We start from the raw sequence: 27,750 nt of genomic DNA on the forward strand, positions 1-27,750 counted from the left end.
ACAAGGAACAGTCTTGAATAGAATCCCTGGCCTTGTTCCCGAGGAGGAATCTTTTCTATTGCTTTTATTTGTAACAGCTTTGAAACTTTTATGAGTGCCTCTGCCCTTTGATTTTGTGGCAGATTTGGCATGCCTTGTCTCGTTGGTAAGGTGTGGAAGTGGAACCTGTAACCTTTGTCTACTATGTCCAGAATCCATTTGTCCTTGGTTAAAATGTGCCAGTTCTTTGAGAATAAGGATAATTTTCCGCCTAGAGGTGCTTCTCTTTGAGCCTTGGTCGGCGGAGTGAAAGTCAAGTCATTGTGATTGTCCCTGTGGTGCAGCTGAACTCCCTGCGCCACTTCTCTGATTTGGTGGGTGCCATTGGTGGCCCCTGTAGGAGCCTCGGTATTGCCCTCTACCTCGAGCACGCCTGTTTTTTCCCCTCTGAAACTTGTCAGTGTCTGGAAAGGACCAATTCTTTGAAGGCCAATTCCTGCTGAATCTGGGTGGCTGAACCAGGAGGAAATCCTTGACTGTCTGTACTGATTTAACCTTTTCCTCAATAGACTTCAACACATCCTGTGCATTAGCACCAAAAAGCTTCTGTTTTTCCAGAGGTGCATCTAGGAGCTTTACTTTAACATGGTCTGGGCAGTGGCTGTTCTTTCAGCCAAGCATGTCTACGTATAACGGCCCCTGTCATAGCTGCCCTACATGAAGCTTCCAATGCATCATAACCACACTGAAGAAAATGATTGCTAACCTGCTGAGTGTTATGAACCAAATCCTGCAATGCCTGTCTATCTATAGGCTCAGGAGAGGCTAACTTTTTCTGCAAATCATCCATTAAGTAATCCTGGTACTGAAACATATGAAAAAGACAGTTAAGTGACCTCATGGCAAGGGTGGAAGAGGTATAAACTTTTTTGCCCCATCTCTCCAGGGACCTTGATTCCCTGTCTGCGGGCAAAGGGTTTTTGGCAGAGGAAGTAGCCACTCCTTTGGGCCCCTGAGAAATAGTTTCTAGATCCACAGAGTGGGCCTTAAAGAGATGCTTGTGGGTTTCAGGAACCCTGTAATATCTGTCTGGCTTGACAGGAGCAGGAGGGAGAGAATCAGGGGAAGCACTGGAGTCTGAGTATACATCATCCAAGACATCCAACACTGGAGGAATAGCTAATGGTCTGTGCTGGGGTAACTTAAGGGAGGTACGTAGCCTTTTCCTAGAATCAGAAAATTCCTGACCCTGCCACTGAAAATGTTCTCTCATGGAGTGGAGAACTTCTCCGAAAGAAATATCCTCTGGAGGAGAGCAGAAGGAATTGATTCCTCAGCATCAGAGTCCTCGTAGGCCTGGAAGGATTCTTCCTGGGTATCTGAGTGCTCTGAATCCCTAGAGGCTTCATCCGAAGAGAGGGTATCTGTCTGCTCAGTCCTAGGCCTTTTATCTGCAGGAGGCTGAGAACCTCTGTCTGGATGCGACTGAGAACCTCTGATTAGAGAGATTAGATCTGCAGCTAGGGTCATGATCTGTTTATCAGAAGAGGGGCCCTGGGAAAAAGTTTTAGGAGGATGGGCCTTAGCCTGGCTGGCAGCCTTAGCACGTGTTTAGGCCTTGATGGACATGGAGACCGAAGGCCTAGCTGCTCCACGTGCAGGAGTAACTTTATCCACTGGTATGGTGTCAGGTAAAACTTGAGCTTCGGTTTCGGGAGGAAAATCAACAACCGGCACCGGGGAAACCTCCGGGACCGATGCACTCGTGGAAGGCTTAGGCGTGGTACCGGTGGACGACGTGGGCCAAGGATGTCGGTCCCGGTCCTTGCGTTTTTTGGAAATATGTGCTGTCGGTTGTTCCGACGGCATGATATAAGCGTAAATTTCACCAAAAAAGTCTTCGGCAAATTCTGCCCGGTGCCTGAGTGTGCGCTTATTAAAGCAAGCACAGGCAGCACAGGCCGAGACGTCGTGGTCTGGGCCCAGGCAGGGAAGGCAGTAAGAATGGAAGTCCTTATGAGGTATTTGTTTACCACAAGACAAACCAATTATTAACCTTTTCAATTTTTTCTGACATCGGCTGAGGCAAGAAAAAATGTTCCCCAATGGGGTACTTAGCTTTTTGATGACTTCGGTAAATGAAAACACAGGAGCTGACCGACCGGCACTTGCGAACTGCTTCTGCTTCGGGCACCGCGCGGCAAGAAAGACTGAAGAAGATGGCGTCGGCTGATGCTTTTATACCCCAGCCGCTCTGACGTCAGGGAAGAGGCGACATCAGCCGACGCCGGACCCAGACTTTGGAATCCGGCCGACCGAAGGGCTGCCTGAGGCAGGACAACCCATATGTCAGGACTGCAGTTGCATTCTTCAAGGACATCAGGGGAGCTGTCAATTATTCCAGACAGCACAGATCTAGCAAGAGAAGCTCTAGGTCTAGAGTAGGCATTGATTCTGTTGCATTTCGTGAAAGTGTGCCTAGATGGCCAGGTGGCTAACTCTAAAACAGCCCTGGAATCAACTCCTTTGAAAAGGCTTCAGGGAAACAAAATGCTCTAGTGGAATGGGTCTTAACAGGAGACAATAAGGATTTGCCATGATGGGAATAACAAAAGTAAATTAATTTTGAAATCCAGTTGGCAACTGATTGGAAGCAGCATTAATCAGTCTGGTTTCCTGGAAAGAAAGAAACAGCTGGTCTGTCTTCCTAATGTCTTTTGTCTTGTCCAAATAGAATCCGAGTTGCCTAAGCATATACAAGGAGTGCATACATTTTCACCCTTGTTTGAGTGATTGGAAAGAATGTCGATAAACTGGTTGAGAGACAACTCATTGGCCACTTTAGGCATAAAGGAAGCATTAGCCTAAAGAGATATCTTACCCTCATGGAAAATAAGGACTGGAAGATAGGCCATTAGGGCTTGGAGCTCTGAAACCTTTCTGGAAGAAGTGAGGGACACTAGCAGAAAAGTTTTCCAAGCATACATTTTTAAAGATGCTGAGACTGCTGGTTTGAAAGATGGTTGAGTAAACTTTTCCAAGACAAAAATAAGGTCCCAGCAAGGGGGATAGTTCTCTTATGTGGGTTCAATGAAAGACATGCTTGAGAAACTGCTTCACCTCAATTCTACAGAGCAGGGGGATCAAGGGGAATACATGCAGAAACGGCAGATACATGTGCCCTGATAGAGGAACAGGCTAAACCAGCTCATAAGAGCTCACAAAAGTAAAAAGGTATAGTGAGAATCCCAGTTTCAATGGGATTCTAGCCATCTCTCCTTTTGTGACACCAGATTGAAAATGTTTTCCATTTGGATACACAAGATCTTCTAGGAAGAAGTTTTTCTTGCCACTTGGAAAACCTGAAGCACAACCTAAGAATAGCGGTGTCTGATAGGGATTATAATTATATTATCCACAATGTCAGGTTGAGGGCAAGCAAATTGGGATGCAGCAAAGAACCCCTTTTCTGTGTGAGCAAGTCCACTCTGTAGGGTAATTTGTGATGATTACCCCTGGGCCAGATAACGAAGAAGGGGAAAACAATGCTGCTTGGGCCAAAAGAGAAGCACCCGCAAGATTTTTAGTCTGTCTCTTTGGGTCTTTAATAGAATCATCTGGATTAGAAGTAGGAGATGACAGGTATAAAGAAACTTCCCCTCTCATGATAAAGACAGTGTCCATCCTCTAGGCATGGGAGCAAGAGATCCTGGAGTAAAAACAGCCTGAGCTTTGTGAATGGACCAAACAGATCTATCTGAGGATCCCTCCATTTGTGGACTATGTCCAAGAAGACCGCCCAATGTAGCAGGCATTCATGAGGGTTTCTCAAAGACATGCTTAGTACTGGGACAAATGCAAACTGCCTATAGGGACAGGTATGCTTTTATAACTTTTTCTCACAGCAGAAAAGCCAGTCTGTCTAGTTAGTAAGACTTTGTCTTTCCCTGTTTGGTTACATACAACGTGACTGTCGTCTGTGTAAAGTCTGAGAGGAACTGGCTTCCATGCGTATGAAAACACCCGCAGATCCTGAATGAGTGCCTTCATTTCTTTCAAACTTGATGTGTTCCTTCCTCTGTGGCCTGTCCATGCACCCCAAGCTAGACCTGCTGCATTTATATGCACTTCCTGAGTAGAAACAATTGATATGAATGATAGTCTTGGATTCAGCTGTACCTGAGAGATCCACCAGTTTAATTCTCTTCTCAGAAAAGGAAGTTATGGAATGACCCTGACCTTGAGCAGTATCCTACCTTCACCTAGAATGATGCCACAATACAGTGATAAGATGATCAGCTTTAATAATTGGCTTAAATTCTGGTGTCATTCAAAAAAAACTAACAATGCCAGAAGTCTCAATCTCAAGATGCACGACTCGAGGCCCTTCTCAATAATATGGAGATGATGTCTGTGCTGTGACAGAAACCTGGTAAATCTGGACAACACCAAGAAAGGATTGGTGGCCAGGTGCAATTAACCATAGGCAAGACTGCTCTGCAATTTGTAGCATGTTACAGGCCACCCTCTCAAACTCAGGAACCTCACATGGCCTTCCTGAAAACATTGCAAACACCATCATACTAGGTGACTTTAACTACCCTAATATAGACTGGGAACACTACACACTCTAACCCAAAGATTCCTGGAGTTCATAAACTCAAATGCCATGGAACAACTAGTCACCATCCCCACAAGAGGAGAAAACATACTTGATCTCATCATCACGAACATGGGATCCCTCACTGGTGAGATCAGATCATAAACTAATCTCGCTGGAGGTCCTCATCCGCCCCACCTGAAACAAAAAGACCACAGTGGTGGTCTCCTTAAGGCCCCTGAGCCAGTGGTAAACATTACTCAAACCGCTGAATCAGTCTGGTGGACCCCAGCCATAAACAAGCTCTACAACAAAAGGAGGAAGCTACTGAGATAGAGCAAAATCCTTGAAAGGTAAGACACCTTTGATCATTATAAGTAAAAACTAAGAGCTCTCATAAAATCATCCAAGGCAAATTTTGAGAGAAAAATCGCCAAGGACTCTAAAGAGAATCATAAGGCCTTCTTTAGCTATGTTAGAAACCTAGGAAACTCCCAGATATGCTCAGAATTAGTTCAAAATGATGTGAAAATTACTGAACCTACACACATTGCCAACATACTGGCTGACAGGTTCAGTGCAAAAAGGAGAGATATCTATTCCAGAGGATTGTAGCCCCCAAACATCTGTGAGAACTGCCTCACTAAGGCAAAACACAGCATCCATGGGACCGGATGGTGTCCCCGGCTGTGTGCTTCATGAACTCAATGAGGAATTAAACCCACAGTTAGGACAGCTGTTTAATCTTAGCCTCACCTCAGGATAATGCACCAAGGGGTGCGCGCGGAACTGTGGTCCCACTTCATACACAGACCCTGGAAATTACCGCCCCATTAGCTTGACAAGCCTTATCTGCAAAGCCATGGAGAGGATCATAATGGAACTCATAAATAAAGACATAGGGAACTTGCAGACTTTGGATCCAACTCAGTTTGGCTTTGTCAAAGGCAGATCCTGCCTCTTAAACTTGGTTGACTTTTTGAGACAGTCACCAAGGCCATTGATGAGGAAAGGCAGTCCATACAGCCTACCTCGACCTGGCAAAGGCCTTAATACCCCACTCAGGTATCATCGAAAAACTCATCAGCTTGAATGTAAACCCATACATCACAAGATGGGTTGCAAACTGGCTAAGTGACAGAACCCACAGGGTCAGAGTTGCTGGAGCCATGTCAGACTCAAAGCCTGTCACAAGTGGTGTCCCACAGGGCTCAGTCCTGGGTCCACTCTTGTTCGGCATCTACTTTTCTGAAGTACAAGCAAACACAGGAGGGTTATGGCTGACAAAGTTTGCAGATGACTGCAAACTACATCTGACACAGATATCCTCCAGAAGGGCCTCACAGAAATGGATAACTGGTGCCAGAGCCATGGCCTGAAGTTAAACGCCAAAAATGCATAGTCATACCCTTTGGGAAAAACAAGGCTACCCCTAGCTACCATATAGGTGGCAATCCACTGAGCACAGAAAAGTCATCAGAGATCTGGGGACCCAGGTTGACAGTAGCCCTTGACACTCATGTTGCTAAAGTAGTTAGGAAAACCTTCTATATCACCCACCTGATCATGAAGGGATTCACATCTAGATCAAGGGAGGTCATCGCCCCTGTACTCATCACTTATTAGACCTATGATTGAGTACAATGCCCCATTCGAATGTATCTGACCAGACACCTGCTGCAGCTTGAAAGGCCCCAAAAGTTCCTCACCAAAAGGATAAAGGGTCTCAAAATATGTCTTATGCTGCCCGACTGAAAGAACTCCAGCTCTATTCAGTCTCATACCGCTTGCTCAGAGGTGACCTGTGCCTGACATATAAGGCCATGTCAAACCCAGATTTGATGAATATGCTTCACCTCAAAAATCTAGATCCCTCAGAACCACAAGAGACTTAAACCTTGACACGGTTATAAATAGAACGTGCTGGAGGGACAGATTCATCACCCAGAGACTCCCTATGCTGTGGAACAAAATCCCGGTACATGTGAGGCAGAGCACCTCTCTGGTCTTGTTCAAGAGGAATCTTGACCAATGGATGGGAGATTGCAGATATACCCCAGGGATTACTTCACTGCTTGACAGAGGCACAGCAAAATGATAGGCATAGTTTTTATTCAAACTAAACTAGGCTTATAAATGCCCTTGGGCAGATAGCCTAGTATGAACCTATGAACCTATGAACCTATGAGTGTTTGGTGGGTGGCAATGCCGAGACCAGAGAAACTTCAGGTATCATTGGATCTTTCTCATTTTAAGTTTGGCATAGAGAATCATGGGGATAGAAGCTGTTGTGAACCCCAGAGCCCTTATAATTTCTCTTACAAAACAAAACTGAAGAGGAAGTAGGGACAAAGTACTTTGACAGAGTCTGCAGCGTCTCATGCAGGTGAACGGCTAGCATACATGTGTGCAGCCTGCAGTCTAGAAACACTAGATCTTGTGTAGAGGCCAAGGCCAACTTTTTGTAAACTGATCATAAAACCTAGCCTCTGCAGTGGAGAGATAATGAAGCTGAGATACTTTAACAGGTATTTCTGAGAGGCTAACAAAAATACAACAGGAAAGTCCCAAAAATATAGAAATACAACAAAAAGGCCAATAAAAAATTATTATTTTATTAGCCTTTTTGTCGTATTTCTCTATTTCTGAGAGGCTGCCTGTATAAGAAGCGTGATGTGGTATAGTAATATACGAAGTCCTTCAATCCTGCAAAAGGTAATAGCTGGAGATAGGCACTTTGTTCAAACTCTGAGTACTGTGGATAACCCAAAGGGTAAAACAAAGTGTAACGAACAAGCAGATTACCTGAGGAACTTCATGTAAGAAGGATGAATGGGAATATGAAGGTATGCATCCTTCAGATCCAAGGATACCAGACAAATGTGGCAAAAGATGAAAGGGTGAAGAATCTGAAAGGAGAGCATATTGAAAGATGGTATTTTCAGAAGGGTATTGAGGTGAGGCAAATCCAGAATGGGTCTCTAGTTTCCTTTTCTGGGTACCAGAAAAAGCATGGAATACAAATCTTTTCCTAGATGGAGTGGTGGCACAGATTCTATGATACTTTGGTAGCAAAGACTATGCAACACAGAAGGGAGAAAGTGCACCTAGGTGGCAGCAGGAAGTGCAATACCTTTGAAGGCTGGGGTTTCCTTCCAAGTCATTTTGTAGCCTTAATGAATAACAGAAAGAACCAATCAGTCTGAAGTGATAAGCTACCAAGCTGAAAGGAAGGTGGTTAGTATTTTTATGAACCGAGGGGTGAAGTAGGTGGCAGAAGATAGTCAGGCTGACTTGTCTAGAAAGGAAAGGGGGTTTCCAAACTTGGAGTCTCTAGTAGGTTAGTCCTGAAATCTACTCATTGGTATTTCCCCACCTTAATGTACAGATTTTGTCTCTTTACAACAAAAGGAAGTATGCTTAGCTGGATAGTTCCTTTGATACCTGGGAAATTAGATGAGAACATTTTCCTTGCAATATTGCAGTACCTTTCCTTCTCTTGTAAAAGTTTAAACAGGTCTACCACAGCAGGGCCAAATAGTTGGTCTCTTTTAAGGCAGGAGTCCGTTAGCTTACCTTTGATATCCACAAGAAGGGACTGAATGAAACCATGCAAATCCTTTGATGACAGATCCAGTAGCAGCCACCCTCGAAGAAGGTTCCAGTGCATCACAGCTGCATTTGATGGTATGTCTGCCCACCTGAGTAGCCTTGACCTGCCGTAGAAATAGCCTTCTGTTGAGTTTCAGAAACCTCAAGATCAACGAAAGTCTTCTTCAATTCACCAGGAACAGACAACAGATACCAAGTCATTTGGTTTTCATAAATCAATGCCCTGAAGGCTACAGTGGCAGAAGTGTACACCTTTTTTCAATATCTGTTCAAGGCCCTACTGTCACTGCCTGAAGGTAAAACATTAGCAGCAGGTAACAGTTGGGAAAGCTTATCTGTAGCGAGAGAGAAAAAACAAAGGAGTCTGCCAAAGGATTTTAACAAAGGAATTTTAGATCCTCTGGCACAATGTACAACCTTACCAGGCCTCTCATTCCCCGTGGCTCGGAACCAGTAAAGCAGAAATGGATACAAAGACATCAAGAAAAGCCTCCAAAACTGGAAGAACAGGTGCTACCATAAGGACTTCTATCTCCAAAAAAATGTAATATCTCTTCTGTACATCAGAAACTTGCCTTCATTCCCATTCAAAATGCTGCATCACTTTTGTGGCAGTCTCCTCAAAGGAGACTTCCTCAACAGGAGAGTCGGGGATAATATGTATTCATCATCTGAAGCCAAGAGGCCTGGTGAATGAATCTGCAAAGAATATGTGACACAGTGTTCATTTGAATCAGATTCTTCCTCATCCTCAGAAAAAGATTCATGTTGTCTCCTCTGAGAAATGAAAGGAAGAGATGAAGTAGAAAGAAAGGAAGGAGGTCTGAGAGACAAAATGGCCTTCTACAGGCCCCCTGAAAATCCAATACATTATTTTTCTTGAGATATCTGAGATGAAGAAACATTCTTGGTCTTTTGTTTCTTCTTTTTTAGAGGTGATTATCTGCTTTTACAAAATGCTGCAGATCCAGTCCCTGGCACGTCTCAATCAAAGAACCAGGCTCCTCTTCCCTAAGCAGGATATGAGGTATATCCTTCGGTCCCTCAGAAATAATGAACCTTGGTTCTCCTTTCTCAACTGTATTGGTATGATCAGTTGTATCAGGCATATGAGAACTGGATGTTAAACTGGCCTCCAGGGGGGTCATGGTAGCAGAAACCTGAGAAGTGACCAGGGGTACAGTGGGTTCCTGCAAATCTGAGTCTGACTGGGTAGATTTTCTATATGTTTAGGCTTTTTGAATTTCTTTTTAGGAGTGAGCGGAATGTCGGGTGCCAAGGATTCCACCATTTTAGATTGGGTGAGGCACTTCAAGCATTTAGTCTCTAAATAGGAATTTAGTAAGGAAAGATAGGTATGTAGGGTTTTCAGGACAAACCAATGATAAATTTGATAATTCTTAGTCGTGTTCAGCCCCAAGACAAAACAAGCACTGGGAGTGGAGGTCTTTATAAGAATCTGCCTACCACAATCACACTTCCCTTTCTTTGTGACATTTAACAGATTTAAACACCAAAGTATAAGAAAAAAGGAAGGTACCTCAACAGGGTGTTTAGCTGAATAAGTGAAGGCACAGGTGACACCAATGATTAGATGAAGAAACAGACCAATGGTTGGGAGACCTGCATTCAAACTGGCAGCAGGACAGTCTGAGGATCTTAAACTTTTGGACCCTTACAGGCTTAGGTCATACATTGGATGTATGTCCTTAAAGAACGATTTTTGGCTTTGCTACCCAGCCAGATGTCAGGTTACCTCAGTGAGATAACCTAATACTACTGGAATACTGCAATAGTAATCTAAGGAAGGACATCATACACAATTACAATATAAGCATTTTATTCTTACACTGATCTGTACAAAAAATAACTATGGAAAATTCTGAAACAAACTGCCAACAGCAAAAAATCTTTATCTGGACCTACTACCCATAAACACTTACTAACTTGCAACAACCAAAAAGTCTAGGTGCTGCTCCAGTCTGTGGAGACTGGTCTTGCTACTGATATTCTCCACAAAAACACACTGTAATTGACTTGTACCATGCTTAATGACTATTAAATATGACATGAAGCAAAGAACATGCATCCGTTAAGATATTTAAAATGATTACTTCACACCTGAATAACAATCATTACAAAAGGATTATACCCTGGCAGCCCAATGGTGTAGGGGTAGAATTTCTACATATACCATCTGTGACTGGGTTCTACTTCTAGTTTAGATGTGGGGTTTATCAATGGCTAAAAGCCAAAGGCCTTTTGTTGGAGATAGGGCCATAGCATGAGATGATGTGCCATCAACAACTTCCACTGGACACAGGTGGATTTGTTCCGTCCTTTGTCAATAAGATTGGAAACAGAGTACAGATGATCAAGATGGTACACATAAGAAAGCATGCGTGTAGCTTTTGACATCACTGCATATGAAGACTGGCAGGCCATATACACAAAAGTTTTGAGTCTGCCATATGACTGTTGGCCAGTTCTTCACTAACAGAACCTGCTGGCTCTTACCTAAGCTCTCAATGTTTCACTGCTGCACCTGTTGAACATCAAGGCTCCCCACTATTAACCAGGCTCATTTCTTCCCTTGTCCTGAATATTTCCTAGCAGGGATAAGAGCTGGCCAGGGAGGCATCATACAATCAGACTTAGCTGCAGCCTTTGACCTCATCAACATCTCAGCAATGAAGCCGTAATACTTCCACTGGAAGGGGGTCAAGTGACCCATGTCAATGAAGGCCATTATGACCTCCACATACAAGTACATGCTCACGTGCACCTGTAATGAATGCTACTGTGTTTGAGGCTTCCACTGGAAGGGGGTCAAGTGACCCATGTCAATGAAGGCCATTATGACCTCCACATACAAGTACATGCTCACGTGCACCTGTAAGGAATGCTACTGTGTTTGAGGCTTGGTGATAGAATGCCCAACCCTGAGCCAGCATCAGCATGTAACCTCCTCAATTCTGAAGGAATATGGCATTGGGCAGTCCCAGTCCTGTCCTGACTCCACAAGTATAGGCATACACACCCATCTCCAACAGATGCCTAACCTGCTAATCAAACTCGGGTCTCCTGCGCTGTAATCCAGAATTCATTCCTTTACACCAACAGAGCCGACACAATGTCATTCTTCCCTAAAAATGAAGGAGCTCAGCAGACAACATTTAAAGACAACATGTGAGCCAGGTAAAGGATCGGCTAGATCAATGTAATGAAAGTAAATAAGTGAGGCTAGAAAGTAAAAAAACTCTTTACCTCCAACATTTCGCTTAGTCGGACATCAGTTCTTTGCTATAAGAAAAGAAAAAAAAATTCTCACTAAATAAAGCACCATGCAATCATGTCAAAATGTTTCATAAATTTGATCAGTAAATAAAATGACCAGTATTATGGACAAAGCAGTACCAGTGTCTTTATTGTCCGTAGAGATTTCAGCAGTCCAACCAGCAACTGTCTCTTCCTTTGATTTGCAAGCAAACCTAGACTAGCTTCAGTAAACTCCTCCTTTGCAACATTCAGGTGCCTATTAAAAGAAAAGCAAACACAGTAATGTTTGTTGCACTGCAATGATCATTTAAGCATTGCTGGATATAAAAAAATCCAATATTTGCCTTCTCTGCTTGACCTAAAGTTTAAAAAATGTCAGTCACCACCAGTTCATCATGGCACTGCTTCCACTGCTACAGCTGACAAAGAATATTTTAGTTCTGCTTTTGATTATAATTGTTTGTCTTTTACGTTCCCCCACCCTGACAATGACGACAAACTACACCATCCACACACAGTACACATCAGAACCTGTGACTAGCTGCAGTGATTAAATAATCCATTTATGGGCCACAAGTCTTAACTATTTTACTGTAATAAAGAAATAGAACAAGTAAACGAACCCCAGCAGCACCAAATTAAAAAGCGGTAAGGTTATACCGTGAAAGCGGTTGCGTATTTTTGCTTCTACATGTTTTGCATTAAAACTTTGGTACTTTTATATATTTGTTAGCTGTGGACACCTCTTTAATTTCAGCATTAAAGCATTTTTCTGCCTGCTTTGTTTGGACATTTCTACTGTAATAAAGTAATGTTTACATAGTCTTTAGAGGTCTTTATTACTAGTGGCCAGAAAACTACACTTTTGTTGTGTTCATTACCAAAGCAGCTAGACATACTACCCACACTAAGTAGTGAAGTCAGGCTCTGGGAGGACCAGTATTAAACTACATGGGGTCCAGAGAAGACATCAAGGATTAGTCTCTGCTACTGCAGCTGATAAACACAGCATTACAACAAAGGGAAGAGTGTTTAACAGTATTTTAAAAGGTTGGGAATCACCAGCACCCTGGAAGAAAGCTGTGGTGGCTGTAACACCTAAAGACCCATCAGATCCAGCTTTATATAAGCCCATTTCAATTTTAAACCAAGATTTTAAAGTGTTTATGTCTATAATAGCTAAAAGAATGGCAAAGGAGTTACCAACATTGACAATTATGGAACAAAGTGATTTTGAGGAAGGAAGGCAAACATTTGACAACATTAACAGAACAATGATGAACCAAAGGGAAGGAGTGTGTAAGAAAATGCATTTGATGACAGTGGGTCCTGAAGAGAGAAAGCATTCGACAGAGTAAGCTGGGATTTTATGAGCAGGGCAATGGAAGCATTAGTATTCCCTTATACAATTATAAGGTTAATTAGGGGGATATACGAGACATAGGAGGCAAAAATTAAAGTGGGAGGGCTCCTTTCAGACAAGTTGAGTCTGAACAGAGGAGCAAGCAGGGATGCACTCTTTCCCCTTTGTTATTTACTTTATTTTTAGAGCCACTGGCAAAAACAATAACTGACTCAAAGTCAAGGATATATTTGGTACTGTAATGAAGAAAAGTTGGTTTTATTTGCGGACAATATTATTTTGTTCCTGACAAAACCAGAAAAGGACATCTCAGTGTTTTAAGTCTTTGGGATATAAAATTAATGAAGAAAAGACAAAGGCTATAGCAGTAGGCTATGTTCCCACAAATGAATTTGTCCAGCAATACCCATATATAGGGACATGATAAAATGTGGTACTTAGGAGCTTGGTTTAAAAAATATTTTATATTGTCATGGCAGCTAAGGGTATGTGATAAAATACTAAACAAAAGATAACACAAAAACTGAGAAACTAGATGGCTCTTGTTTATGCATTTGGATAGCAAGATAAAAGCAGTGAAAATGTTTTTAGTAACTTTACTTTTAAATACAGGCCAGGCATATTTTTATCAACCAGAGGAGTTGTAGACAGTAATTAATAAAAAGTGAATGATTTTATATGTGTGTGTGGGGGGGGGGGGCAAGACTCAAGGGGGATAACTTGAACCTTCCAAAAGAACAAGGAGGATTAGGATTACCAGCTTTCAATGGATATTTTACAGCTACACAGTTAAGGGTCATATACAAAAGACAAGCAGAAAGCTATAATTCAAAGTGGAAAGGGATGACGGTGAAGCAGGGGAAGGGGGATTCGAGAAATAAGAACAGACTGGGATTTTGGATGCAGATCCTTAAACAGAATAACAGCAATGCAGAATGTCATATTTATAAAGAAGTAGAAAGTATTCTAATAATTAAGCCAACACAAGAATGGAGAAAGGAGATTCTGCCAATTAGGATGACTGCAATTAGGGGTATAGAGAAAAGGTAAGAGGAGGCTGTAATTTACCAGAGAAAATGGCACAGGAACCAAGGCATTGGCAACAAATATCTAGAAAGGGAAAGGTAAAAGAATGAGAAGCGAGGAAGACATCTGGTCTGCAGGCTGGAAACTGCCTTCCCTACCAGAGATTGATATTACAATACAGGCAAAAAGAAGGGGTCAGGGGAATCCTAAGTGAAAGACATACTGTAGTAAAGTTTTTCAATTAATCTAGAATGGAAGTTGCTGTTAAAAAAAGGCAAATTAGAAGGGCATATATAATGCATAATAACTATTGGAATCAATCAAAGGAGGTTAAAAAAATTGGGAAGAGAGATGGGATAAGCAATTCAAATGGAAACAATGGGAAGACATATGTATGGCTCCCAAACATGCAACAAAGTCTAGAAGATTTAGAATTTTTGCTTAGAAGTGTTTGCACAGGTATTTTTATAACCCAAGCAGACTCCAAAGAATTTTTGCTCAGGTAGATCACAAATGTAATAAGTGTGTAGGTGAAGAAAGATGTAAATGGGAACAAATGTTTTGGGAGTGTAATGAGTTGGCTGACTTTAAAATTTCCATACAGAATGCTCTGTCAGAAAAGTACTGTTGTGCAAGCTGAACTTAATCCAACAACAAATATTCGAATGATCACTGCTGCAGTAGCCTTAGTTATATGAGTTATATCCTACCAAGGACATAACAGCTGGCCAGCTTCCAAAGCTGCACATCTTCCATGCAGCCAAACTTTCAAGTAGCTTGAGCTGAACTGACTAAAAGACCAGTTTGGGTGTGAAGCCCTTCATAGCATTCCTGCCGGCAGAAAGAGGGAGGCTGAGCCCTGAAAGGACTATGCTAGGAACAACAAATGTCCACAAACTGGGATAAAAAACACACCAAAAATAATAGAGGAGGAGGGATTGAGCGGCTTTGACAGCACTGATCATACAAACATCTACTATTACGGTTAAGTTCAACTTACACTACTGTACTATTTTTGTCATACTGATCACTGCTGCAGTAGCCTTATAGCTAAATGATTAGATTACCACAGCTGCCTACTTTTGAGAAGTGGAAGGAGACGAATCCATGAACTCCTAGAGAACAGTCCTGACAAAGTTGGATGTGGACCTAGAGAAGGAATCAAGCTTACAGTGCTTTGTAAAACTGAGGACAAAGCAACAGCTTCTAGAATATTTCTAGAATCCAACCCTTTCCAAAAAGCTATAGATGAAGCCATGGCCCTGGTAGCATGGGCCTTGACCATGCCCAGAATAGTTTTGTTATGGTGAGTATAACAAAAGATAATAGCCTTAGACAACCATTTGGAAATAGCCTGTTTTGACACAGGATGTCCCTTCGTCTTGCCTTCACAAGAAATAAACAACAGATCTGTTAGATCAGATTTAGTTCTATAAATATAGCACCTGAGTTGTCTGTGGACATCCAAGGTTGGGAGTATCCTTTCTCACTCAGTTTTCAGTTCAGTTAAAAAAAAAAAAGAGAGAGAGAGAGAGAGAGAGAGATGGATTGTTTGGCTTAAAGTAAACTTGTATACCACTTTAAGAACAAAAGAAGGATTATCTCTCAAATAAACCCTGTCACTATGGAATATGAGATGGGGTTGAGTCACCATAAGAACTTCCAAATGAAATACCCTTCATGCAGAGGTTAGAGCAATTAGTAATAATGTTTTCCATATTAAAAACCTCAAGTCAGCCAGATTAGCTAGTTCAAATGAAGCAAGTATTAATGCCCCTAACACTAAAATGAGATCCTATGGAGGAGCCCCATGTTTTCCTACAGGTCTCTTGTGCAAAACCCCTTTCAAGAACATTCTGACATAAGATCCATGGGCAGACATGCTGAAATGGCCAATAAATGATCCTTGCTTGAGGAAAAAGATAAGCCACAGGATAGTAGCTCACACAAACATTGTAAAATCAGAGAACAACTAGCCCTGAATGGGTGCTGATAATGTTGTTGGCACCAACTAGAAAACCTTTTCCATTTGTTAATATAAGATTTTCTACTAGCAGGCTTTTTTGCCTCCATTAGTACTTGCTGTAGAACAAGTGCCTAAAAGGAATTAAGACCCTATCATCCAGGCAGTCAGCTGAAGATGACTGATGTCAGAGTGTATCAAACATCCTTGTTTTTGTGTGATTATATCCAGTCTGTGAGGAAGCTTATGGTACATGGCCCTTGCTGTTTCCAAAAGAAGGAAGAACCATGGTTGCCTGTGACAGAGGGGAGTCACCACAATGACCTTGAGGAATTCCTTCTGAATCTACAGAAGTACCCTGGGTATTAGTGGAAATGGTAGAAAAGCATATAAGAGTATTCCTGTCCAAAAGGAAAGAAAAGGCATCTATCTGCCAGGCCTTTTTGCACAGAGTCCTGGAACAGAATCTTGCCAGTTAATTCTTCAACGAGGAGGCAAAAAGGTCAACTTCAAGAACTTTTCACACACGGATCAAATTTTGGAAGATCCCTTGATCTAGTTTCCATTCATGACAGTCTGCCCTGGTCCCGCTCAGCTCATCTGCCACACAATTTTGCTCTGACAAAGGAGGATACATTTAGAGTGAGAATGTGCTGTGAAGCTACATCTCAAGTTAACAATGTTAGTCTGCAAAGGGGTATGACCTGGTTCCCCCCCTTGCTTCTTGATGTACCACATGACTGTAGTATTGTCTATAACCATTTGAAGTGGCCCAAAGATGGTTCAGAAAGTTGAGTGCCTTGATCAGGGCAATCATCTCCTTGATATTTAAGCACTTGTGTCTCTCCTTGGTATTCCACACCCCCTAAACATTTATTCCTCCTGAAACTGCTCCCCAAACAAAGGCCAAAGCGTCTGTGGTGACCAACTGCTTTGGGGTATGGAGGGAGAAGGGGAGACCTGGATTAAAGAACATCTGTTGTTTCCACCAAAAGATTTCTTTTCTGACAAACCCCAGCAGTGGGATTTGAAAATATAAAGGATGTTCATGCTGGGACCAAAGATATTTCAGATAACACTACATCGTTCTCATGTGGAGTCTTGACAGAGGTATCATAAGAATCATAGATCCCATGAGGGCAAAATATTGAGGTACTCCCTCACAGTGACCGAAGTCTGAGTAGAAAACCTTAGAAATAGATCTAAATAAAGATCTATCTATTTTCCTGTGGAAGAAAACTTATTTGAACTGAGGTATTTAGCTGACATCCCAGGAACACAATCCTGTGTGAGGGAGTCAAGAAAAGCTTTGGATTATTATTTTGGAATCACAGCTTGTGTAAGAGATTCCTGACACTCTGAAAAAGACTATGCAAAAATAAGCAAGTTGTCTAAATATGTAAAAATGTGGATAACCTGTAGCCTGCAATGACCTATTACTTAAGCTAGACTCCTCGTGAACATTCTTGGTACAGTGAATAGTCGAACAGAGAACTGATAATCTAATGCTGCTTTTCTCTCACCTTGTATTGCAATTTCTGTTTGTATTACACTAACTTACATTTATTTTCTCTATAAACTGGCTAAAATTTCTCCAATTATTAAATTGTCATTTAACTTGTATCAACTCTTAACAAACATTGTCATATTATGTTTAATTTGGCATAATTATTTAAACTGTAGTTGTTTTTTGTATTTTTAAAGACTGCAAATGTTCTTAAAATGTTTTGTAATACTTTGAAGCTTTTCTCCCTGGTCTTCTACTGAAAATGGGCTCCTACACAGTCGGACTTTCCAGGTAATCAAATGTCAATAAATAAATACATCTACTCTGAGATCATACAGCAGTGGGGAAGGGGCATAATTCCATTCCCCAGTATTCCATGGTCACTGAGAAAAACACTGCAAAAACGGTTAACATACAGCTCAATCAAAACCAATTAGATGTTAAAACACAACAAATTGCTTTTTGATCATGTACAAAAGCAGGGAACCAACCTGCACCCATATTATAATATCTATATCTATACAGAGACATATATATGCACACGCACACACAAACACACACACACACACACACACACACACACACACACACACACACACACACACACACACACACACACACGTATAGCTATAAAATTGGTAGATGATAATAGTCAAAAACACCCAAGGGAAAAAGGTTTCAAAGGACCCCCCCCCTCAATATGGAGGGGCTTTGTCTTCCACACAACACTTACTTCAATATACTAACTCCATGGCTGCATAACAGTGGAGAAAAGAGCAAATCACAATGAATTACTGCTGATACTCAAAACCATTTCATACAAAAACAAAAACTCATTACAGCAAATGCACCTTAACTTTTTTTTTTTTTGGAGGAGGCAAGTCCCCCTCCACACCCCACACAAATCCCTACATAAATATACTAACCCCACAGTCTCACAATTGTTTAGAAAAAGTTAAAATACCATACATAGGGAATCAATGCCATGACACATAATCAGCAGTGATTATGTATGCAGGCCACCACAAGCACCACCTAAAGCTACTTCATACACTTCTATACATTTCTGATTCTGTATTAAAGAAATACGTGTAGCTACATCACATTCAATAAAATGGAATTTCAGTCAAATTGTAATTCAGCAAAATGGGCTTTCAACAATTAGGATTCAGTGATTTGTCATTCTGTGAACTGGTCATCAATCAAATGACAGTGATCCATACATACTTGATGGCAAACCTGGGATGACCACATGTGTTCAGAGGGGTAATATGCTACAGTCAGGTACTGCACTGAGCCAGACTGAAATCTCTAACAGCAGTGTGTTTGGTACATTTTATGTCTGATAATCCTACTGCATCTTCTTGCAAGTTTTGCACAAAACTCTGAAAAGGAGACTGAAATATGACCTTTGGCACAAGTACCGAATGTTGTCCTTCACAGACATTTTACCATGACAGTCTACCGTATGAATTGTATTCAGTTTCCATAAGGGAGTCAGTACACAGTTTCTCTTCAGGATTTAGAAAGTAGAACATGTCCATAATACATTGCTAGCGAGCTGCCATAACAAATGAAAATAATATATACTTCTGAAAAGGGAGGTCTTGTATCACTGGAATATCATTCCTCCATCCCATGTGCAGTGAAGTGCATTGCATCGAAATAAAGTTGTGTATTTTTATACCTGTAATTACTAAGTTGCAACTGATAGTTGTGACAAATATTTCTCAGAAATTTGCTAGAATGTTTCAAACAGTTTCAAAGATGTAGTGAACATCACTAGGAGTCAACAGTATTATACATAACACTCATTTGGGATTGGGGTTTCACATAGTGTTTAACATGTTTACCTCACACACAAGAGATACAGGGGTTACCTATGAACTTGGGACTCCATCAGAACATCTAAACTAAGCAATTACACAATTTATATACACCCAACAATAAATTACAATCATCCCATCAGCTAATCATTTAACTAATTTAGTTAAAATTAATGCACAGCTGTTAAAACTAGATATAAAAATATATTTTACACTTATATAAGAGCATCTCCAGGGTATACTAATACTAATAAAAGGTGACTTCTTGATGGGAGTCTGAAATTATTCTTTGACCTTTTATACCACTTGTTGGTTGCCTTGGACTATATGGACCCTTTCGAGGTTAGTCATTTAGACATATTGCACTGTCATTGGTTTAAGGAGGCTTGAGACATCTTGTTGGGACACCTTTGCTACTTCTTCTTAAATGTCTGTTTACCTGAATTCTGTTTTTTGCCAAAATTGGGAGAAGAGAAAGAAAAATCCCTTGGACAAGTTGGAAAAGGAGGGCTGAAAAATTTTAAGAGATTTCCTGGATCAGCTTGCCCCTTCATCACACTGTTTGATCACCTATGCAGTAGAGGGGCCAAACAAAAAATCTTTATCCAAGGGACAATTTAAAATCTAATTTTTAACATAATTTAGAAGGTTCTGAGAATGCAGCCAGGCTACCAGTGGCCATAGCCCTGAAGGAAGGATCAACAGAGACACACACACACTGCAAGTAATGAGCAGTGACCTGCGCAATAGAAGAAACTAAGTTATTTAAAGCAGATGTTTTTTCACAAGAAGAAACTGTAGATAAAACATTCCTCATACTTTCAACAATTTGTCAGAACAAACTTTAACATTTGAGCCTGACAATTCAAAATTTTGAAAATCAAAGTTGCAGAAGTATACTCTTTTTTTCCCCTTATCTATCTAACATTTTCCAATCCTTATCATAAAGAGTAGGATTGGAATTAACCAAGTGTTTAGCAGCAGTGGGATCAACTAAAGCTATAGCTGCTGGGTCAGGTTTGGTAATAGTGTTTAAAAATTTCAAAGACAGAGGAACTTTATACATCCTATCTGCTTTTTTCAGGGCAGCTCACTGACTATCAAGAACACTGTGGGCATTAACTCACATACATCCTCTAAGGCAGACAGAACAGGAGTAATGGGAGCATGTTCTGGAAAATCCTTCTACAACAACTCATAGCATTTTCTGAGGGACTAACTAACTTCAGTGTGTTCTCCCACTAAAAACACTGGCACATTCTAGCAATAGTCTCAGAAAAGAAAGCACCCCCCCCCAGGGAGAATTAGAAACTGAGCTCTCCTCTGAGTCTGAATCAGAAATTAAAACCTGAGCCAGGCCCAGTAAACTACTCCTATCCAAAGAAATTTGAGGTGGAGTAGGGTTCATGCTTAACTTTCTGTTTTTTTTTTTTGACAGGAAACTGCATTACCAATGGCAGCAAATGCTTCCCCAGGGATGAGCACAGCATTCTGACACAACACTACCCTGTTCCCTCTCACAGGACTGAAGAGAGTGGCTCTCCCTTGCCCACTAAGGGGACTCCAACAGCAGCAGAGGACATGGCTAACCTCTAGTCCATACTGGCTGTAGGAAGACAAGCAGCAAGTGCCAGTAAAGCTACTAGTCTACAAAGTTACTTTTTTGACAGACAAAACACAGTAAAAAGTGCTTACAAACACCATGCCAGCCCAACCAAATAAAAATAAAATACAATTTCACCACAGAAAATATGTTTTCAGTTAGTTAACACTACTTTTAAACTTACAGAAAGAAAGATTGCTCCATTTAAAAGCACATTACAGTTTCAAGACATGGTTAAAACTCAACATTGCTAGCTTCAAAATAACTTCCCTGAAGAGGAAAGTAAAAAGATATCAATGCACTTAAGATGGAAGTTTTTCCCCAAGGGAACATATGTGCCCAGCAAAGGTAAGCACAAGCCGATTGTTGACTCTTGACAGTAAAGCTCTGAAGAGCTTCGTACTTAAACTCGTCTTTTAGTCAGCTTCGCTCAAGCTGCTTGACAAGTTTGGAGCTTGGGGATTCCCCTGATGCTTCGGAAGCTGGTCGGCTGTTATACCCTTGGCAAGATATAACCCATATAGCTAAGGCTACTGCAACAGTCATCAATATGATGACCATCATTGGGTGAGCAAATGGATGTAAGTAAGGAAATTATTTTTTGATTGGGATACAGGATATGAATTGCCTACACATAGTAAGGCCTTGTTAAGTTTAATTCTGGTGGCTGTCAAAAAAGCAATTACTAGAAAATGGAAATCAAAGTCTAAACTAACTGCATTTGAAGTACTGAATATTGTAACAGAGAAAAAAGGACTGGAAGTGGGATCTGTAGATTGTGGAAACAATTTCACAATAATGTTTTAGAGTAGGAGAGAAGTCTATGGTAATGCAGGAATTAATCAATTTATGTAATTAATATTGAATTGTTGGCAAATATACAAAAGGATGGATATATGATGTTTGCCACTGGGAATATATTAATATGGTGTGTTTTCATATAAATGTATGTTTGCCTAAGTCTTTAAGTAATAATTCAATAAAGGTATTAAAAGTTCAGAGAGAGAGAGAGAGATAGAAGAGCATGCGGCAAGCCAAATCTGAGAAATGATGATCAGTTGTCCATAAATAGACTACAAGCATCTGAACTATGTTTTCAAGTAATCAAAGAAAACCAATTGCTGTGCAACTGTAGCTTCTGCTTCTGTTTCACATCATAGGCAAGTCATTCAAATGCAGAATATTTTTTTCAAATCTGTTATCTGGGTAAACACACAAAGTTTCAACACCTCTTCAGGGGAGATGTGGGCACTATGTTATTAAGTGCCTTGCCCAGACTCAAAGTAGGCAAATCAAGACTGACTTTATAAAACTCATTACTACAGAATGAAGCTTGTTAAATGCTCATCGCCCTAACTGTTCCAAACTAAACTTCAAAATACTTACCCTCAGGGCACACACACAAATTCAGGTCTGTCCAACAGAAACAAGGAAAAAAGAATAGTTATGTAAAATCTTACTACAATCATAGATATCCTTCTCTTCTATATGTTGCACTGTTCATAACATGGGGGAGTCTGCCACAGGCTGCCCCGAATGTCCGGCCTGTATACAAAGGTCTAAAGCTACTGTAAGGTACATGCGACATCACGCATAGGATGCCATCCAACATTGGTCATAAAATGATGTCAGCACATACCATCCTCAGAACTGAATGCCCCAGGAAGAACACCAGCTTGAGAAAAACAGGACACACACATTCAGGAAACAAACAAGCAAGCATCATGGGAAACATGGGAGGGACTGAATACTGCAATATACAGAAGGGAAGGACATCTATGGTTATGGCAAGATTTTACACAACTACTCTATGTCTTTCTATTCACATGTTGCAGTTTTCATAACACGGGGGAGTCCACCGTAGGCTGTCCCAAACGTCCGGCCAGTATACAAAAGTCTAAAGCTCCTGTGAGGTATTTGCGATATTGTACATAGGTCCCCGTCCAACGTCGGCCATAAAGAGATGCTGGGTATAAAGTAGATGTTGACACATACCATCCTCAGAACTGAATGCCCCAGGAAGAACACTAGCCTGAGATAAACTGACAAACACACATCCAGAAATTAAACAAGCATCAGGTGGAAGGAAGGAGGGCTAGACTACTGCAACGTATAGAAGAAAAGAACATCTATGGTTATGATAAGATTTTCCACAACTATTCCATGTCATTCTATTCATATGTTGCAGTATTCATAACATGAGGGAGAGTACCAAAGCTCATGCAGAAGAAAGAGTAGAAAGAGGGGCAGTAGCCTCTCTATAAACCCCAGAAGAATAGCCCTGGCAAAACTAGCTCTAGATCTAGAAATACCATCCAGCTTGTAATGTTTAGTGAAAGTATAGACAGAAGACCAAGTAGCTGCGTCCAGGATTGAGGAAGTATCCAGACCTTTGAAAAAATCATATGAAGAGGACACAGCTCTTGTTAAACGAGCCTTAACTGGAGATGCTAGGGTTTCTCCATGAAACACACAACAAAACAAATAGCCTTAGAGATCGATGTGGAGATAGTCTGCTTAGCTACTGTAACTGCTTGAGTCCCCTTGGTGGGTAAGGGAAAGCCACTGATAAAAATGAAAAGGCGATCAGATTTTCTGATAGATATGGTTTTATCGAAATAAAATCTGAGTTGTGTATGCACCTCCGAGGTGTGTAAAATCGTCTCACTAGAAGACTGTGGAGAGGGAAAGAAAGTAGGCAAATTAATAGATTGGTTAAGTGACAACCCATTCACCACCTTGGAATTAAAGGAGGGATTAGTAAGTAGAGAAACCCTATCCTTATGGAAAACAGTAAAGGGAGAGGAAGCCATCAGGTCTTGAAATTCTGAAACCCTTCTGGCTGAAGTGATAGCCAAAAGAAGTACTGTCTTCCAAATGTAATGTTGGAAAGTAGAAGAAAAGTACAGTTGTGTACACTTACCATAAATGTAGATGTTTGAGTGTATTCACTGTTGCAGTCATCACATTTGGGTTATCTGCTTGCAGTAGCCCTCAGTTGGCCTGATTATCAAAGTCTTGGGCCCTGTGTCAGTTTCTGTCTCATCTTCCGTGATGTCAGGTAGTCAGGGTTATAAAGCATGCAGCCAATGCCATTACATCAGTTTTTCTTGCCCCAGATGTCGGGTGCCCCCCTTAATGGGAAGCAATTATATATATATATATATATATATATATATATATATATATATATATATACACACACACACACACACACACACACACATACACACACACACACACAAGGTTATACCTCCAACAAAAAAGAAAATACACCAAAAAGCTTTTAAGTATAGTAAAGGAGAATAGAGGTATAGCCAAAAGAAGTCAGGGGGCTGGAGGGAGGGTAACCAGGACTGCAACAGTAGATACACTTGAAAATTGGCAAATGGTAATGTTTGGTGAAAGTATGTACAGAACTCAAGGTAGCAGCTTCTAGGATGTCTCTGGTAGGGACAGTTCTGAGAAAGGCTGTAGAGGTAGATGCAGCCCTGGTTGCATGGGGTCTAATCCCCTGTGGGATAGGTTTTTCATGGTGCTTATAGCAGAAATGAATGCAATGGCCTATCCATTTAGAAATGGTTTGCTTTGAAATAGCCTTCCCCTCTACTCCTGCAGCAAATGCCACCAGCAGTTGTTCAGATTTCCTTTGAGGTTTAGTCCTGTCCAAGTAAAATCTAAGTTGTCTGTGCACATCTAAGGAGTGCAGTATCCATTCCCCTTTGTTCTGTGGATTAGAAAAGATGGTTGGCAAATGAATGGACTGATTAAGAGCCACACTGGATATCACCTTGGGCATGAAAGAGGGATTGGTCCTGAGGGACACCCTGTCCGCATGAAAGATGATGAAAGGCTCCACTGTCATAAGGGCCTGTAATTCAAATACCCTTCTTGCTAAAGTGATTGCTAAAAGGAAAGCTGTTTTCCAAGAAAGGAATTTTTAACTCTGCAGTTGCAGCTGGCTCAAAAGGTGGAAGAGTGAGTTTTTCCAATACAAAATTAAGGTCCCAGGCTGGAGTTGGGGCTCTCCTCGGTGGTCTTAAGTTTTTGGCCCCTCTGTGGAACCGCTTGAGCAGTGGGTGAGAAAAGAGGGGTGGTTCTGTGTTGTAATGAGCTGAAATGGCTGAGGCGTGAATTTTGATGGAGGAAAAAGAAAGGCCCTTGTGAAGCATCTCAGTTAAGTATTGAAGAATCTGAAGTAAATTGAGAGCTGCTGTGGCCATCCCTTAAATTTGGTTCCAGGCACAGAATATTTTCCATTTTTCAGCATAAGATTTTCTAGTACTAGGCCTCCTTGCTTCCAAAATGACATCCAACACTTGTTTACTGAGGGATGGTAACAGAGAGATTAGGTAATTAGCCAGGCTGCCAAGTTCAGGGTTTGAAGTTGGGGGTGCAGAATCTGGCTCTCCTGCTGAGACAGCAGGGTAGGGGTCTGAGGTAGGTGCCATGGGGCCAGTTGTGACACACTGCGCAAGAGGGGGTACCAGTGTTGGCGTGGCCAGTCTGGTGCAATCAGTATCATCCTTGGTTTGTCCTGCTTGATCTTTAGTAGTACTTTGGAGAGGAGAGGCAGATGAAGAAAGGAATAAACTGATAGACTTTTCCAGCTGAAGGACAGAGCATCCACTTTCCAAGCTTGTTTGTGGGGAGTCCTTGTGCAAAATTTGTCCAATTGGTAGTTCTGGGGGGAGGCAAAAAGGTCTACATCTGGGATCCCCCATTTGTTGATCAACATGTTGAAAATCTTTTTTCCAGTTTCCACTCGTGTGGGTCCATGAGATTTCTGCTTAGTTCATATGCCAGTGTATTTAGTTTTCCTGGCAGGAATTGAGCCTGTAGATGCACTTGGTAGCTCAAGGTTGTGTTCCACAGAGTCATGGCTAGTTTGCAGAGGAGGTAAAAATGGGTACCCCCCTGCTTGTTTATGTACCACATAACAGTGGTGTTTGCCCATCTTTACCATTAATTGTCCTGGAAGAATGTGGTCCTTGAAAGCTGTCAGAGCATTCTGTACAGCTAACATTTCTTTTTGATTGATATGCAGGTGCATTTGACTTTGCTTCCATTTTCCCTGAATGCACTTCCCTGCCAAGTGAGTCACCCAAGCATAGTCTGATGCATCTGTTGTTAGAGTTTGGGCGGCAGGAAGTAGAATGAATGGTAGTCCCTTGTTTTGGTGGCAGGCCTCTACCCACCAAAGGAATTCTGACCATAGGCAAGGTATGATAGGAATCATTGCTTCTAGATCCTGAAAATGTTAGACACCATAGGCTTTTTAGATACCAATGTGGCTTCCTCATATGCAGTCTTGCAAATGGAATTAGTAGAATGCACGAGCCATGAACCCCAAGGCTTGCAGTACTTGTCTTGCAGATAGCAGGGTTTTTGTGGCCACTAGTTTAAAGTAAGTTGTCAAATTAATTTGTTTCTCTGGCATGAGGAAAGCCATCTGGGAAGTTGTGTTCAAGCTTGCTCCCAGGAATATAATTTGTTGACAGGGTACAAGATGTGATTTCTTTTCGTTTATGGTGTACTCCAGACAAGTTAACACCTTTTGTACAAATGCCAGATGATTCAGAAGTATGTCCTGGCTTTCTGCCTGAATTAGACAATCGTCCAGGTATGGGTATATTTGAATATTTCTTTGCCTGCAAAATGCAATGACTGGAGCTAGGCACTTTGTGAATACCCTGGGCACAGTAGATAAGCCAAAGGGCAGTGCAGAGAACTGATAGTGCATGCAGCCTGCTTTGAAGCATAGGTGTTTTCTGCAAGATTCCCTGATTGGGATGTGCAGGTAGGCTGCCTTGAAATCCAGTGTTGCCAACCAGGCAACTTTGCCTATCATGGGAAGCAACTGGTGAAGAGTAGCATCTTGAATTTTGGAATCACCAAAAAGGTGTTTAGGATAGACAGGTCCAGGCTAGGATGTCATGAATTGTCTTTTCTGGGTACCAGGAAAAGTCTTGAGTAGAAACCTGGTCCCTTTTCCTCTTCTGGTACAGTCTGAATAGCCGTTAATCTTAAGAGAGAGAGAGTACTTGCTTTTGAGCCTCTGCCCACTGATTTGGCGGTAGATCCGGCCAACCATTTGGGGTTGGTAACGTGTGGAAGTGAAATCTGTATCCTTGGGAAACTATGTTTAAAATCCATTTGCCCTGGGTAATGAGTTCCCAGTACTTTGCTTGCAGAGCAATCTTTCCCCCTAATGGAGCAGTCAGTTGAGAAATGCTTGGAAGTTTTAAAGTTAAGTCATTGAGACAGCTTACCATAGGGGGGAGTCTTACTACTCCCTGATTTGGAAGTGGGAGCCCCCCACTGCTCAGTCATGTGCGTACCCTGGAACTGAAGCCTGGGTGTTCTGCTGGTTCTGGGTTTGAACTGAGAAGGCCTGGAAGAGGCAGGAAAGGACCAATTTTTTTGAGGGCCAATGCCTACTAAATCTAGGAGGCTGCACTTGTAAGAAATCTTTAACAGTTTACATAGATTTAACTTTTTCCTCCATCTTTTTAAGAACTTCTTCTGCTTTGTCACCAAACAGCAGATCCTGATTTAAGAGAGCATCCAGTAATTTAGTTTCAACATGATCTGGCAAAGATTGCTCCTTAAGCCAAGCATGCCTTCTAAGTACAGACCCGGTGACAGCATACCTGCAGGATGCCTCTAGTGAATCAAAACCACATTGCAAAGTATGTTTTCCAACCTGTTCAGCAGAATGTATTAAATCCTGTAAATCCTTATTTTCAGCACAATCAGGAATCAACATAATTTTCTGTTTAAGCAATCCAATAATATGCTGCTGATACTTCCAACATATGAAACTGGCAATTTAAGTCCCTGATGGCCAAGGTTGCAGAGGTGTATACCTTCTTACCCCATCTATCCAGGGCCCTGGAATTTCTATCAGAGGGGGTAGGATTTTTGGTAGTAGTAGCCTTAATGCCCTTGGGTCCCTGTGAAGTGGTCTCAGGATCCACAGTAGGATTTTT

At 41.5% G+C, this 27,750-nt stretch overlaps 1 protein-coding gene across 2 annotated transcripts in view; it reads right to left on the bottom strand.

The window, feature by feature from the left end:
* The window catches only part of VPS50 (VPS50 subunit of EARP/GARPII complex), a 2,487,651-nt gene that overhangs the window by 1,765,952 nt on the left and 693,949 nt on the right, over window positions 1-27,750 (bottom strand). For both annotated transcript variants that reach the window (XM_044067641.1, XM_044067642.1), the window contains exons 7-8: window positions 11,609-11,726; window positions 11,459-11,494 (exon numbers count right to left, since the gene is read on the bottom strand). In XM_044067641.1, the coding sequence (XP_043923576.1) occupies window positions 11,459-11,494; window positions 11,609-11,726 (154 nt within the window). The remainder of the gene's footprint in view (window positions 1-11,458; window positions 11,495-11,608; window positions 11,727-27,750) is intronic.

The sequence above is a fragment of the Protopterus annectens genome, chromosome 3.part1, assembly GCF_019279795.1.
Source record: "Protopterus annectens isolate FY-2018-M chromosome 3.part1, PAN1.0, whole genome shotgun sequence".
In the NCBI taxonomy this organism is placed as follows: Eukaryota; Metazoa; Chordata; order Ceratodontiformes; family Protopteridae; genus Protopterus; species Protopterus annectens.